At 35.5% G+C, this 16,316-nt stretch overlaps 2 protein-coding genes across 2 annotated transcripts; both read left to right on the top strand.

The window, feature by feature from the left end:
* The first annotated feature begins 7 nt into the window (after positions 1 to 7).
* On the top strand, positions 8 to 1,442 carry LOC136218237 (chlorophyllase-1, chloroplastic-like). Its single transcript, XM_066005025.1, has one exon. The coding sequence runs from the start codon at positions 34 to 36 to the stop codon at positions 1,081 to 1,083; it is 1,050 nt and encodes a 349-aa protein (XP_065861097.1). The 5' UTR covers positions 8 to 33; the 3' UTR covers positions 1,084 to 1,442.
* A 1,416-nt stretch (positions 1,443 to 2,858) lies between these two features.
* On the top strand, positions 2,859 to 15,425 carry LOC136216990 (uncharacterized). Its single transcript, XM_066003544.1, has 8 exons — positions 2,859 to 3,401; positions 3,482 to 3,631; positions 3,711 to 3,872; positions 3,957 to 4,016; positions 13,257 to 13,355; positions 13,755 to 14,030; positions 14,245 to 14,738; positions 14,817 to 15,425. The coding sequence occupies exons 1-8, from the start codon at positions 2,867 to 2,869 to the stop codon at positions 15,423 to 15,425; spliced, it is 2,385 nt and encodes a 794-aa protein (XP_065859616.1). The 5' UTR covers positions 2,859 to 2,866.
* Positions 15,426 to 16,316: the final 891 nt, after the last annotated feature.

Below are 16,316 nucleotides of genomic sequence, written 5' to 3'. Positions count from 1 at the left end.
GAGGATATATATCCATACATACAGAAGAGCAGAATGAGTCCAGTGGTAATGATAAAAGTATTAATGGTAATTGCTGCATATTTTGTAGGAAATTCAGAAGCAGTTGGTGTATTTCAAAAAGGACAACTATCCTCTCATCAAATTCAAGTAGATGAATCATCTCCTAAACCTTTGTTAATTGTTACACCCACACCCACACCCACACCCACGCCTACTCCTCTAAATGGGAGATACCCATACCCATACCCAGTTCTGTTATTTCTCCATGGCACCTGCCTTCACAACTCTTTCTACACTAATCTCTTCCAACATATATCCTCTCATGGATATATAATTGTCGCTCCTCAGCTATATTCCTGCTCAAATGGTCTAATACCTACGCTGCCTATAAGCGGACCATCAGAGCTTGAGTACGCTGCACAGATACTAAACTGGTTAGCCTCAGGCCTGCAGGCAGTGCTGCCTCAAAATGTTATAGCAGATCTTGATAAGGTTTCTGTTGGAGGCCACAGTAGAGGCGGAAAGATTGCATTTGCACTTGCTCTTGGATACGCTGAAACTCCTCTACGCCTTAAAATATCTGCACTAGCAGGACTAGGCCCTGTCGAGGGATCAAGTAAAAGCAGCCCAGTTCTGCCTAAGGTTCTCACTTATGAACCTAATTCTCTTAACTTGACAATTCCTGTAGTTGTAATTGGATCTGGGTTGGGTAATCAACCCGTATGCTGGTTAGTTTGCCCTTCCTGTGCACCTGATGGGGTGAACCATCAGGAGTTTTTCGACGAGTTAAAAGCTCCTGCTGCTGCCCATTTTGTTGCGAGTGATTATGGTCATATGGATGTGTTGAATGATAATATTAGTGATGTAGTTGGGAAATTGACAGTTTCATTGTGCAAGAGTAGTGAAGATCCTAAGGAGCTCATGAGGAAAACTGCGGGAGGGATTATTGTGGCCTTTTTAGATGCTTATTTTGAAGGTGAAGATGGGGAGTATATGACTATTGTGGAACATCCTTCTGTTGCTCCTGTTCAGCTTCGTCCGGTGCAGTTCAAACCGTCCTACGCGAACCTTGCCCAAGTTTAATTATTTTTTCTTTTTTAATTAATTATTAGAAAGTCAATTATTCACCACCCAAATTCTTGAAAGTTCTAGCAAAATATCTAAAATAATTGAGATAGATTTTCTACTTAGTTTGTGGTTAGAATTTAACCAATCTTAATATAAATAGATGTATTGTGAGGAGAGTAAGTGAAGTGAGAAACATTATTTAATTTAATGGGTGTGTGCTGGTGAGAGAGAGTAGTGGGTGTAGTGAGATTCTAAAATATTCAGAAAAACCCATCCTCATGTATGGGTATTTGCCTTTGCATGGGCATTTGTGTTGTTGAGAAATTAATCAAAAAGTGGGTATTACTTTTATGAAAAGTCAAAAATTATAGGAATACATATTTCATTAAATTGAGTTTTCCTTAACATTAATTCTCTCAATTGAATTTTTAGAAATTAATCAGAAATTTCCCTCTAATCTCATTCTATTAAATCAAATTATATAAAATTATACAAAGACCCTTTTATTGTTAATAAAAAAAAACTAATTTAATATGATTCGAAATTACGTCTTATGTCAAACATTAGATTTAACATTACACTATTTTGTATATGACACCTAACCCCACTATCTTTCAATAACCACGTTATTCATGTGCTTAACGAAGGTAGTATACAATTTAATGTAATGTGATATTAAATTATTACTTTGACGCACCGATAACATAATACGTCAGACATATAACAAAATTATCATTTGGTTTTTTAAACTTTTAAAACGTTTTAATAGCTTTTTAAACTTGTTTAAAGGTGAGCAACATTAAATATCACAGCAATAGGACATGGCAAGTTCTGGGACCATTCGTTTTCAAAATTTACGAAAATTTTTTTTAGTAATGGTGTCTAGTAATATTTTGGAGAGAATTATATGGATTCTATATAGTATTATTGCAATGTTTAAAGGTATATGAGATGGATAATGATTACTTCTATTTTAGAAGTACTATGTTCGACTCCCTTCAACCTCATTTTTTAATTCATTTTTAATATGTCCCGGGTCATCCGGGGTCCTGATTCCGCCACTGATTAATTTACAAGCAAATAAATTTGGATTTTTTTTTTTTTGAAATACAAGGTATATATTTTCAAAGTTAATAATAATAAAAAAAATTCATCTTTTTAATGACACAACACCTTGACTTTAATGATATGCTACATAGATTTGTTTACTTTTTCTTTTTTATAATTGATATGTTAAATCATGAAGTTGTGGTGAGTAAAGACTCCTCCTTAGTCGAGGGTTAGAAGCATGTACTCCATATCAAACATAAAACCTTCAATGCATATAAGAACTCGGCCCATATTAGCTGTCTCCCCCATAAGCAAATACAATTCTAGCTAACTGCAGAAAAAAGATACTAGTCCTTTAATCATTTGGACACAGTAAAAGGGTAATTATAAGTTATAACCGACATCATGCTCTCTTACATTTTTATCTTGTAATTAAAGCTGAATTAGCTACACTTGTAAAACATTCATACAATTGTTGTTCCCCCGGCCCCTTGATAATAATAAAAAAAAAAAAGCTGCTGAAGATTTCAAAAGAAAAAGATGAAATTCCATTGCAGAAAACTTGAGCAAGACTCACCAACCAACGTTATTCACGAGAAGAATACTATACTTGAGAACCAAGTATTATATATTATTATTTGGTCCCACTCCCTTCCACAGGACCCAATTCATCTCTATATATAACATATAAGTTATAACACTCACTCTCTGGTTTAAATTAAGAAATCATAAAGAAAAGATATATGATATGGGGTCTCCATTAGGTACAGTTGAAATGGATGTAGAAATGGGCTTTATAAGGACCAATTTATTTAAATCCGCAATGAGAGGTGAATGGGACAAAGTGGTGGAGACTTACCATGATAACCCTCGAGCTTACGCAGCTAAAATAACAAAAGCAGGTGACACAGCTCTCCACCTGGCAGTCCGCGATGGCCAAGATCAAGTTGTTGAGAAGCTGGTAAATATAATGTCTGCGCACCCATTTGAAGCCAAACAAGCCCTTAAAATGGCCAATGATGAAGGGAATACAGCTCTTCATATTGCAGCTGCTGTTGGGAACGTCAGAATGTGTTATTTCATTGCTAAATTTGATCCGTCTTTGGTGGGTGCCAGGAATCACGAGAACGAGACTCCTTTCTTTTTTACTGCATTGTATGGTAAGACAGATGCCTTCCTTTGTTTACACACTCTTGTTGGACTTACTGCTGCTCGTTCTTATTATCGGAGAGGTACCGACGGTGATACTATTCTTCACGTCGCCATCATCGGAGAATATTTCGGTCAGCGCCATTTAGTATGTTGAGAATATGATGAAGTTAATCTTAGAATATATATTAATATTGTGATATTGATTATGCAGAATTAGCATTTCAAATAATATATTTGTATGAAGAACTAGTAAACAGTTTCAACCAGAGAGGAGAAAGTCCTCTCCATCTCTTAGCAACTAAACCCAATGCATTTAGAAGTGGCACCCACGTCGCCGGCTACCACAGGCTCATATATTACTGTAACTACAAATTCACTGTTTTTTTTTTTTTAAATCATTATCATGCATGGAAATCAATTAATTGAGGTGTGTTTTGAAGGTATATTTCTTGATGAGCTTAAGGCGGTTGAAATGTACGAGTCCAATGAAGCGCCGTATGTAGTACTGGCATCATCCATCAATAATAAGAAACCATTTTTTCCACAGAATTACCAGACATGCACCAGTTTTTTTGAGTTGCCCAACAAGGCATATGCTTTGGGTATATATATTACTACCTAATTTCACTTTCCAATTCTCTGCACCTTTAATCACCTACTAATTATATAAATATTAATGTTTTCAGCCAAGCGTTGGGCTCAAAATTGGGGAGAATTGCCAGCGGATACAGAAAACCAAAAAATACGTGAGTTAGCTATACTTTGATAAAAAGTAAAATGTTGCTTTTATTGTTTGCACTTTTTTGAAAATATACTAAACACTTAAATATTCACTCTTTCATATCTAATGGATGATTTTATTCACATTTTTTTTTTTTACATGTATGGTTCATATATCATCAATAACCATATATCTTTTTATTAGTTTATAACATATGTCAAAATGTGTATATGTGAAGGACCTCGTACTTAGTACATATATATATATATATAACCTACAATTTATTTCTATATAAATTAGATAGAAAAACAATCACTTGAGTTTATTATTCCAAACTCAACCTTATTTATAAACTATGTTAAAACTATGCTAGAATCTTATAAATACATGAATGACTTTTTAAGATTTGTTTTCAAATCATTTTTTAATTGATTTTTATTGATATAATATTAAATAAATAAAAAGTTTGAAGAGTACTGATATTTTATAATAGTTTTAATACTTCATTAAATCAAATATCACATTTTTATTAATAATGTCCAATAATCAGATCAATAAAAAGAATAATGTAAACTATTGAAATGATTGACATAAAAAAATAATTGTCAAATGTCACATTTTTCTTATTTAGGATAAGAATCATAAAGTGTTATGTAATAATGATAATTACACCTTATTATAAATACCACTTACTGATCATACATATTCATATTCGCATATCAACAAAAAAAAAAAGATTCGTATGTTTAATATTTTTGGATTTTTAGAATGTAAATTATAAAGTAGATTCTACATGGATATAACTCATCAATATATTAAATTTATAATCGTCTTCAAAGTTTCTCGATTTTATTTTCTTTTGAGAAGGAAAAGAATTAACTATTTAACTAATAAGTGGAGAAGTTTGCAATTCTCTACAATCATTTTAGATTGCTGTCTAATATCAGCAAAGAGCCTCCACAAAAGATGACTCTTTTTTGTCATGCACTACACATAATAAGGTAAAAACAATTGTCTTCCATCATACATTCTGTCCTATTATTTTTCTAATTTAGAATCGTGCCTTCCATAATATGAATGTATTCAGCACATACATGATAACTCAATTTGCTGAAAATAATTGGACATATTTGACATATTTACAAAAGCACAAAGGTCATGGCCTTCTTAAAATTGGCAATTACTATCCAAACCTAAATTGCAATGTAGTTTGGTAATGACTAATATGGAAAATTTTGACCACTATTAACCATGCAAAGCATATACATAATTCATTATAAAAATATAAAGACTTATCTCTATAGATGCATGTATATATATGATTCATTACAATCATTGCAATCTCAAGATTAGAATGAGGTTGCAAATGACTATGAAAGATTGTATTGCTTTTATCTTTATGCATGAATCAAATCCCAAAAGAACTTCATTGATTCTTCAATCATGGCTGGTAGCATTTAGCTTGTAATTGCATCTTCAGTTCTTTCATTTCCACGAAACTGCCCACTTGCAAAGCTATATTTTGCTAAATGAGAAGCTTTAGCTTTTACAGGCAATTGAAACAAATATTTGTGCACATTAAAGCAGCAGGTTATGTAAATATATATAACTTTTCGAGATCATCTTGGATCTCCTCGCAAAGAGCAAACACAATGGAAAAGTAAAAACTCTATAAGCAAATAATGTTTCAGTGGCATGTTATAAGCTCTTGTAGTAAAACTAAAGTTGGTTTGAAATTAAATTTTCTATTATAATTTTGACTTCCTGGTTCACAAAATTACCTAGATAGGATTTTTCACATACCATAGAAAGAAGAAGACATTAAAATCCAAAAGCAATGGGAAATTAAAAACAAAAATTAAAGGGAATAAAAACAAAATCCCAATGGCCTTTAATGCTTGAACCTTTTGCATTAGGTAATTTAGCTTATTACCTGATGATATACATCAAAATTTCACTCTCATAATTGTCCAAATTTGGAAACGTATCTGCAAAACAACAAACCAACTATAAGAAAAGAGAGGATTCTGTCTTGAGGAAGAGACATGTGAAGAATTGCTGTCGCTGAAACCACCACATGGTTTGTATTGAACATAATAACGGAAAACAAAACATAAAGGAAAAAAAACAATGGTGATTTGTTAATGGAAAAAAAAAAGAAATCACAAATGCACGATGCGGAACCTTGAAAGAAGCCAACTGCTTCTGCTCTACTGATCTGAAATACACGGTATGTTGTATGTATATATACAAATCTTGTGATAGGTTTAGGAAAACCTAATTGAAGTTTAGTCCTAATACAACTCTACTGAAACCCTAATGTAATATACAGAATAGAATTTAAGCCAATATAATAGCAGGCTGTTACGGGAAAGAAGAGATAAAGGATATGAAGCAGTTAGAAATTTGAATATTTGAGGAGTGTGAAAATTGCAGAGTAGTGGAAGAGAAGAAGTTGAGGGAGAGTGGGTAACTTGGAGGATAAATCCTTTTAAAAAGGAAAATAATAGATGTTCGGAAAAATTAAATCAAAATTAAATCAAAATTCTATTAAATTGATAAATAAGCTTCTTGTTTTCTTATTGTGCCACGTAATATTTGATAGCTTAATATCATGTCATGTGTTACTTTTGTTCCACACTTTATATATATATAATAGATTTGATATAAAAAGATTACACTACTTTGTGTAGTTGAGCAGTTTATTTTTCAGATCTATTTTTATAATAATTTTTGGGGAAAGTAAAAATATATTTTGTGGTCTAGTAGATTTTAGTCATGTTCACATGCACCTTAATGACCAAATGAATTTGGTCATTCACCGGTTTTGATCACATGGACCTTAATGACCATACAGTATTTGGTCATTCACCATTAGATCTAGGCTTATTAGAATCCTAAGATGGAGATTCAAAGCATCCTGCGGCTTAGATTTAATAAGCCTATGTAACAGATTGAATAGCTTCGTAATTGTTATTGATCAATAAACTGATATATATACATCGTATAGTTTACATAGGAGTTAATGACTGATCCTATAATCTAGGCTAAACAATAGGGAACTTAGTTAAGTGATATCTTTACAGATAAATACAAAAGGATAATATACAGAATAACTACTGTATTCTAATACTCCCCCGTAGTCGAAGTGTTCGGAGGCCGAACATTGAGACTAGTGCGAAAATCTTCAAAAAGGGGAGAGGGGAGTCCTTTTGTGAAGATGTCAGCAATCTGATACCTCGAAGGAACATGAAGAACTCGGACTTCACCTTTGGCAACCCTTTCTCGCACGAAGTGAATATCCATTTCTACATGTTTTGTTCTGTGATGTTGAACTGGGTTACCTGTGAGGTAAACCGTGCTGACATTGTCGCAGTAGACAACGGTGGATTTCTGAATGGGACAGCCGAGCTCAAGTAGAAGGTTTCAGATCCAACAGGTTTCAGATACCACATTTGCAACCCCGCGATATTCTGCCTCTACACTGGAGCGAGATAGTGTCGGTTGTCTTTTAGCTGACCAAGAGATGAGGTTATCACCGAGATAGACACAGTAGCCTGAGGTTGATCGACGAGTGTCGGGACAGCCCGCCCAATCCGCATCTGTGTATGATATTAATTGACCAGGAGATGAGGCAATGAGATGGAGGCCGAGATCAAGGGTACCTTGAACATACCGAAGAATGCGCTTTAGGGCAGCCATGTGTGATGTCTTGGGATCATGCATGAATAAGCAGACTTGTTGAACAGCATAAGAAATATCAGGTCTGGTGAGGGTGAGATACTGAAGAGCACCGGCTAATTTTCGATATTCTGTCGGATCATGGTAGGCGGAGCCTGATGAGATACTGAGCTTCTGTTTGGTGTCAACAGGAGTACTGACTGGATTGCAGGATTCAAGACCGGCTTTTGCAATGATTTCTGAGGCGTACTTGCGTTGAGACAGAAATATAGAACCTTATGAGTAAGTGACAGAAATACCCAAGAAGTAGTTCAGTTGGCCCAAATCTTTCATTGCAAATTCTGATTTCAATTTGGAGAAGATTGAGGTTTGAAGTTTATCAGAAGAGGTAACCAGTACAATGTCATCAACATACAGAAGAATATAAGCCGTGTCTGTGCCGTGGTGATAAACAAAGAGTGAGTGATCAGAGATGTTGTTGACAAAACCCATAGAAGTAACGTAGGTGGCGAAGCGTTGGTACCAGGCCCGTGGGGCTTGTTTGAGGCCGTATAGAGATTTTTTAAGCAGACAGACATGATCAGGATGCTGTGGATCTCGGAACCCCAATGGTTGGTGCATATAAACAGTCTCACTGAGGTTGCCATGCAAGAAAGCATTTTTGACATCCAATTAGCGAAGGTTCCAATTTTTGGCAAGTGCAATACTAAGGATAGCTCGAATGGTGGCTGGTTTGACCACAGGGCTAAAAATTTTGCCACAGTCTATTCCTGCCAATTGTCCGGACCCATTGCCGACTAGCCGCGCTTTATATCTTTCAAAAGTGCCATCAGCTTTAGCCTTGTGCCTGAAAATCCACCAACTACGAATAACATTAGCATTTTTTGGACGGGGTACTAATACCCACGTCTTATTTTCAATAAGAGCCTCAAACTCATCAGTCATGTCATGTGACCAATTTGGGTCATGCAATGCAAGTGCTGGTGTTTTGGGAACATGAGATATGTGGGGAGATACAAAAGTGGAAAGATTAAGCATACGACGTGGCTTGTGAATACCGTGTTGTGCTCGTGTGGTCATTTTATGAGCAGCGGGCGGAGGAATGTTGGGGATTGAAGGTGCTGTAGGCGAAATTGTGTGAGGAGAGCGATCAGGGGGGGCTGATGTTTTGCGATGGGGTAGGTGAGGATGGGAGAGTCATGGAAATGGAGTGAGGGGATGAGGGAGATGACACGGGAGAGATTGGGGATAGGACAGGGGCTGACGACACGGAAGAAGGAGACGACGGTGAATGCGATGACGGGAATGACGCTATGGATGGACGGGACGCTGGACTGGTGGGAATCGGTGCGACGAGCGGAGGACTGATAGACGGATAAGTGGAATTTGCGATAGGCATTAGGAGCCCATCGGACGAATTCAACGACGTAGGTGGCGGATTACGATCAGTTGAGTGTTTAGAGAATGGAAAAGTGGTTTCGTCAAATACGACGTGTCGGGACACTACAATTCTGTTTTTGGATGGGTCAAAACACTTATAACCCTTGTGATTGGACGGGTACCCGAGGAAGACGCATGGATAAGATCGTGCTTCTAACTTATGACGTGACGGAGAGGGAATGAGCGGGAAGCATAAACACCCAAAAATACGCAAGTGTGAATAAGAGGGATCCCTTTGATAGAGAACTTTGGTGGGAGAATGGTAACCTAAGACTTTGTGCGGATAAATGTTAAGTAGGTAAGTGGCGATTTCCAGGCCATGGTACCAGAAATTAAACGGGACAGAGGCATGATTCATAACCGTACGTATAACATTGTTTATAGTCCTAAGTGTGCGTTCCGATTTCCCATTTTGAGGTGAAGTGTATGGACATGAAAACCGAAATTGAATACCATTAAGTTGACAGAACTGACGGAATGAGTTGTTATTAAATTCGCTCCCATTGTCGCACTGAAAGACCTTAATGTCACGTTCAAATTGAGTGCGGACAAAGGAACGAAAATTAAGGAACACAGAGAAAACTTGTGATTTTTGACCTAATGGAAAAGTCCATAGAAAATTGGTGTAATTATCGAGGAAAATTACATAGTAACGATGACCGCTAGAGCTTACGACAGGAGATGTCCATATATCACTGTGAATTAAATCAAATGGCATGCAAACAGAATTATACGAGGACTGAAACGGTAATTTTACTTGTTTTCCATTAACACAAGAAGAACAAACAGAAACATTCTTAATCCTATTACAAGAAATCAGATTTTTATTGATCAAATTTTGCAAAATCGGTGGTCCAGGATGTCCCAAACGACTGTGTCAAACTTCAGAAGACAAAGCAGTAAGTGCAGAATGAGATTGTGGTGAGGTGGAGGAGGTGGACATGACTGGATAGAGGTCTCCCGTACTATTACATCTCATGATAAGTAGGGGTGCACATGGTCGGTTAACCAGTCCATTAAGCTTAATTCGGTCGGTTAACCATTTGATCGGTTTTTTAAAATCATTAACCATACACTAGTCCACTTAATTCGGTTAACCATTAATCGGTTAACCAATTATTTCGGTCGGTTAACCTTTTATTTCGGTTTCTAACCATTAGTAACTAAAAATAAAAATAATTAAATAATTCTAATTTTTATTGTGAGTGGGATAGTGGATCAGTAGCGAGTTGGAGATTAATCGCGAAAAGAGAGATATGCGTGCATTGTGTATGTGTGAACTATGCACTAGAGAGTGAATGAGGTGGAGAAATGGTAGTAGAAACTAAAAAATATGAACCAAATAAAAATAAAAATATGATTCAATTTTAATTCAGAAACTTATTTTTATTTTTATTTGGTTCATATTTTTTTGATAATCTCGTGCATTGTGTATGTTGTTTATGTTGGATAAGTTTCTGCTGCAAAATTGGATGAGATAAACGCTAGAATTGGATAAGTTTCTTATTTCTATTTTGATAATCTCGGGCATTGTGTATGTTGTTTATTATATGATTTAAGTATCTTATTGTTCTATCTTTATTTTTTTGTTACGAGATTATCTTTATTTTGAAAGTTCGTTTTTCGTATGTTCTTTCCTTTTTCTTCAACAAACATCACTAAGTATATAGTTAATTAGATAAGTATAATTAATTATTTAACTAATTAATAATTAATATAGTTGGATAATATATAATTATATAAATATAAATAAATATATTCTTATTTTTTAATATTTAATTGAGATTCGGTCGGTTTCGGTTAACCGCGGTTTTTGGAATAAGAAAACCGTAACCATTAACCATTATTTTTAAAATTAAAAACCGTACACTAGTCCATCGATTTCGGTTAACCTTATTTTCGGTTTGGTTTCGGTTTGGTTTTTCAGTTTTTCGGATTTTCGGATTTTTGTGTGCACCCCTAATGATAAGTATCCCCGTCTGTAAATCCTTCACAGAGAAACCCAAAGGGTCAAATTCCACAGAAACTTGATTATCGATAGTAAATTGACGGATGGAAATAAGATTTTTAATGAGCTTAGGGGCATGCAAAACATTATTCAAAGTCAAGGGATGGTGTTTGGTAGACAAAGTTGCATTACCAGAGCCACAAATAGGAACACAATGACCATTACCAACAACAATATTACCATTGAGGCTCGTAGGAAAATAAGAAGTGAGCGTACCTTTGTGAGCCATCATGTGAGCCGTAGCTCCTGTGTCCATGTGCCATTGATCAGGAGGTGGTGTGATGGCCATAGTGTGCACAGCAGCGACAATATCAGTTGGAGCATAGGAGTGATTGTCGACAGTGAGATGTGCTTGAGGAGTGGGAGGCCGTGGTCCAAGAATTCCTTGCTGAGATTGATGTCCGGAGGGTGGTTGAGGTGCCCAAGAGGTTGTAGGATACGGACATGGCGGAGAGGCCCATAGTTGCTGGGGCGGCCAAGGAGTGTAAGGAGTCCAGGAGGGACTGGACGGGTAGCGATACCCTGTGCTGGAGTGGCGCGAAGGGTAACGCCCGCCGTGTCTGCCGTGGCCAGATCGTCCGTGGTGTCTGCCGCGATAGGAATGGGTGGGGCGGTAGTACGGCGGCCTTGTAGGCGGAGAGGATTGCGGCTGATACTGGGACCGGACGTCGCGGCTGTGAGAGCGACCGTGTCTGCTGCTGGGGTAGATTTCCGGGCTCGGGCTGTCTCTTCAAGAATAAGCATAGAGCGAGCCTTTGAGAAGGCCGAAAGAGGATCACCGTGGCGGATTTATGTGCCGACAGTATCATAGGCATCAGTTAACCCAGAAATAAGTTGTAAAACCATCTGATCATTGGTGACAGGACAGTCGACATTGGACAGTTGATCAGAAATAGACTTGAGATGCTGACAGTAGGATGAGATGTCTAAGAAATCATCCAATTTAATTTTGGAGAATTCCTGTTGAAGAAACAGAGCACGAGAGTGCTTGTTGTCAGAGAATATTTCTTGTAGGCGAGTCCAGGCTTTAGCTGCGGTGGTGTCTGGTACAATTATAGTGTGAAGGAGATCAATGGAAATTGTACTGTATATCCATTGTAGTACAACGGCATCGATGCGAGACCATAGTGCAGGGTTTGTATTGATCATGGATTCAACGGAAGTGGAGGGAATTATGTGATCAAGGACTTCAAATGCAGTGGCGTGAAGCTTAAACAGGGCAGCCCAGGTGGGATAGGGTCCTTTTTCATTGTCGAGTGTGATTTTGATAAATGTTGAGATATTTGAAACGGTAAGGGAGGGATGAGTAATATTCTATTTGTCCGGGTTTGTGTTGTTGGTGCGGGATTTTTCGGACTGGGGTGTTTCGGCGTTAGAGCTGGCTGAGGTGTTTGTCATGGTTGCGGTTGTGAAGAGTAGTGGAAGAAGAAGCAGCGGCGGTCGGAGGGATAGAGAGAGTCGGCGGCGGCGGCCGAACTAGGGTTAGGGTTGCGGTTTTTGGAGGATAAAGGTGGAAGAAGATAGGTTAGTGATTGGTCTCTGATACCATGTAACAGATTGAATAGCTTCGTAATTGTTATTGATCAGTAAACTGATATATATACATCATATAGTTTACATAGGAGTTAATGACTGATCCTATAATCTAGGCTAAACAATAGGGAACTTAGTTAAGTGATATCTTTACAGATAAATACAAAAGGATAATATACAGAATAACTATTGTATTCTAATAGCCTAGAGCTAACGGTGAATGACCAAATTCACTTGGTAATTAAAGTCCATGTGAATATTCTTGTTGTTCAGTATTAATCCATTAGCGTGGAGTATTATTCAACCAACTAGATTTAAGTCGCTAAGCAGTTTTGGGAGTAAAAATAAGGGTAACTTAGTCAGTATCAACTGTATTTAATTCTAAATTTAAAATTAATTTATAGGAAATAAACAAAAAAATTAACACATAAAATGAATGGAGAAAGTAAAATTTAAGAATTAATTTCATAAAATTAGAATTAAGTGTGTAACCAAACAAAAAAAATTAACCAAACACTTATGTGTGTCCAAAATATTGGTTTGCCTATATTTTTACAATTAATCTTTTATCAATTGATAACATAACATGTTGTATGTGTACAGGAACTCGGTCAAGACATCTATTGATTCCTCCAAATTATGATACATGCTTTGACATCTTCAAGTTTGTATCCAAGGCTATGTTAGTCATACTCGGATTAGGTTTTGATTTCTTATACTTCGTTTTTTTCCTTATATATTATATGTTTAAATAATTAATGAAAATCACAAGTCAACTTAGAAATTCATGTTTTTAATAATCTATTTGGTGATCAACAAATTAAAGTTGACTTAAGTAGTAAAAGAATTTATCGCTTAAGTTAGAGATATCAAGTTTGAATGGTAAATGAATTTGTTGTTTAAATTAAAGATATCGAGTTTGAGTCTAAGTATAGACAATAATTATACTTGGAAATGATCTGTCCAAAAAATGTTTGATGAGTCTCAAATTGATTAATCAAATTAATTAAAAAACAAAAAAAAAATCTTAATCCACATATTTACTTATGGATAAAAATAATAATTCCTATCCTTAAACATTTGCAATTCTATGAACGTAAGGGTCATTGGAGATAAAAAAGTTGCGAGACAAGAAAGAAAAACACACATGGTGTGTGCAGATTATGGAGGAAGTTCTTCAACGTGCTGTAATGTACGAGTATGAGCATACCGGCAAAAGTCCCCAACTTACAATTCCTAACGATGAAGTTCCCTACACGTTTGGAATTGGAGGTGAGATTCAACACAACATGGATATATGGGATCAAACACAACACAACAACATAGACAACAAACTTAACCAACAACCCGAAAATAGTACTGAATTCCTCGACACAGGTATATATTGTGCATTATTTATTGAAAAAAAAAACATATTGATCTTAATCTTTTTGTGTTTGTTTCTTTGTTTGTTTACTTTTACCTATTAACTATGAGCGTAGTTTATGTGATTATAATTGATTCAAAGTTAAATCAACATGTTAAATTGAAAGCTCGAGTATGTAAAAATAGAAAAGATAAAGGCCTCAAAATGTTTTATTTTTATTTTCAGGGGATCATAATAAGATGGCGAAGAAGGAGACTCTTGTATTATATCCAGAAAAGAAAGGTGTGAGTCAAGTTGTAGAAAAGATCTTAGAATATTACCCTTTATTAAGAGAAAAGAATTTGGATAGAGATAATATAGTACTAATGGCGACAGAAAAGCCAGAGACGGTTAAAACAGCAATGAAAGAGTCGCCAATTTTACTAGCAGCAAAGAATGGAATAACTGAAATAGTAGAGAAAATATTAGAAAAATTCCCAGTTGCAATTCATGACATAAACTCAGAGAAAAAGAATATTGTGTTACTGGCAGTGGAAAATAGACAACCTCATGTCTATCAACTTTTGCTAGAGAGAAAAGTAATGAAAGATAGCATTTTTCGTAGAACAGACAAAGAAGGCAATAGCGCACTCCACCTTGCTGCCAGGCTTGGCAATTATAAGCCTTGGCGCATTCCTGGCGCTGCTTTACAAATGCAATGGGAGATCAAGTGGTATGAGGTATGTACATATATATTGGTAATTTTATAAGAATAAAAATTCTAATTTTACATTGACAAATTAAAAATATTCATGCAGTTTGTCAAAAACTCTATGCCTCACAATTTCTTTTCTCGTTACAACCACCATAGCCAGACAGCTAAAGACATATTCACTGAAACACATAAGGAATTACTTCAAAGTGGCGGTGAATGGCTAACACATACCTCTGAATCATGCTCTGTTGTGGCTGCACTAATTGCCACAGTGGCCTTTGCCACATCATCCACCGTTCCAGGTGGGGTTGATGAGAAAAAAGGTACACCAACCTTGGAAAAGCAGCCTGCATTTAATGCATTTGCTATTGCATCTCTAGTGGCATTATGCTTCTCAGTAACTGCAGTTGTGATGTTTCTTGCGATTTTGACTTCACGGTACCAAGAAAAGGATTTTGGTAAAATTTTACCGAGGAGGCTTTTGGTAGGTTTAACATCATTGTTCATTTCAATCGCCGCCATATTGGTGTCATTTTGTGCTGGACATTTTTTTGTCCTAAAAGATGAACTTAAGTTTGCAGCTTTTCCAGTTTATGCAGTGACTTGCTTGCCAGTCACCTTTTTTGCTATAGCACAATTTCCATTGTATTTCGATCTTGTATGGGCTACCATTAAGAAGATACCACAACGTGGTTATATGGTGGTTTATTAACTTTATTTTTGTAAAACATCTTGAGACTACTGATGATTATAATTTTGATGGATTAGCCTCATAATTTTTCACTTCAACCATTAAGCCTCTGATTTCTTATTTTTGTTCATAGTAAGCCTTTGATAAACTAGAAAAGTCATATTTGAATATAAAACTCGATTAACAACGTGTTATTCATTTTTTTTATAAAAATATCAGATATCATTTCATTAGATTTAAAAGTACAAATACAATACGAAAATTAAGAGGAATAAAAACCTCACACACATACAGGCTACATCTAGTACAAAATCCATAAAGGAAAAAGAGACTACAAAAAGCAATAAAACGACTATAAAGAGCCATAAAAGGTACATATACAATAAAAATAGAAATCATATTATTCTAGTAAGTCGAATTCTATTGAAAACCCGTTGTAATCCATTCTTCATCATTGAAATAAATACATAATCCATCAATTTTGTTTCTGTCAATTTTTTAATCATTATGTCAGATTGAATTATCAAATTAAACTAGATAAAGTTTAAATTAAAAATATTACCCTTTACGATAATTTATAAATTAGAATTGTAAAACATTTACCTTTTTCCAATTTTATGCTTTTTCTTCAATATAAACATAATTGCTCTAATATATAGTAATTAATTTATAATTTTTATATAATTGTAGTGGATAGGATGGAGTGGAGGGAGCGAATTTGTGTCGCTGACACGACTTGATTTCACGGTTTTATATGATGGTTCATGTTAGCCGACCCCGAATCATTTCGGGACTAAGGCTTTGTTGTTGTTGTAGAAATTTAATTTAACAACATAGAATCTATTTCATTAAGAAATGAATGAAAAATATTTTATAAAGTATAAAATTATGAGTAGAGCTACATAAAAAAGC

This window comes from Euphorbia lathyris, chromosome 2 (genome assembly GCF_963576675.1).
Source record: "Euphorbia lathyris chromosome 2, ddEupLath1.1, whole genome shotgun sequence".
NCBI classification, from domain to species: domain Eukaryota; kingdom Viridiplantae; phylum Streptophyta; class Magnoliopsida; order Malpighiales; family Euphorbiaceae; genus Euphorbia; species Euphorbia lathyris.
The sequence above is the reverse complement of the archived record's forward strand: the minus strand, read 5'-3'. Positions and strand labels throughout refer to the sequence as shown.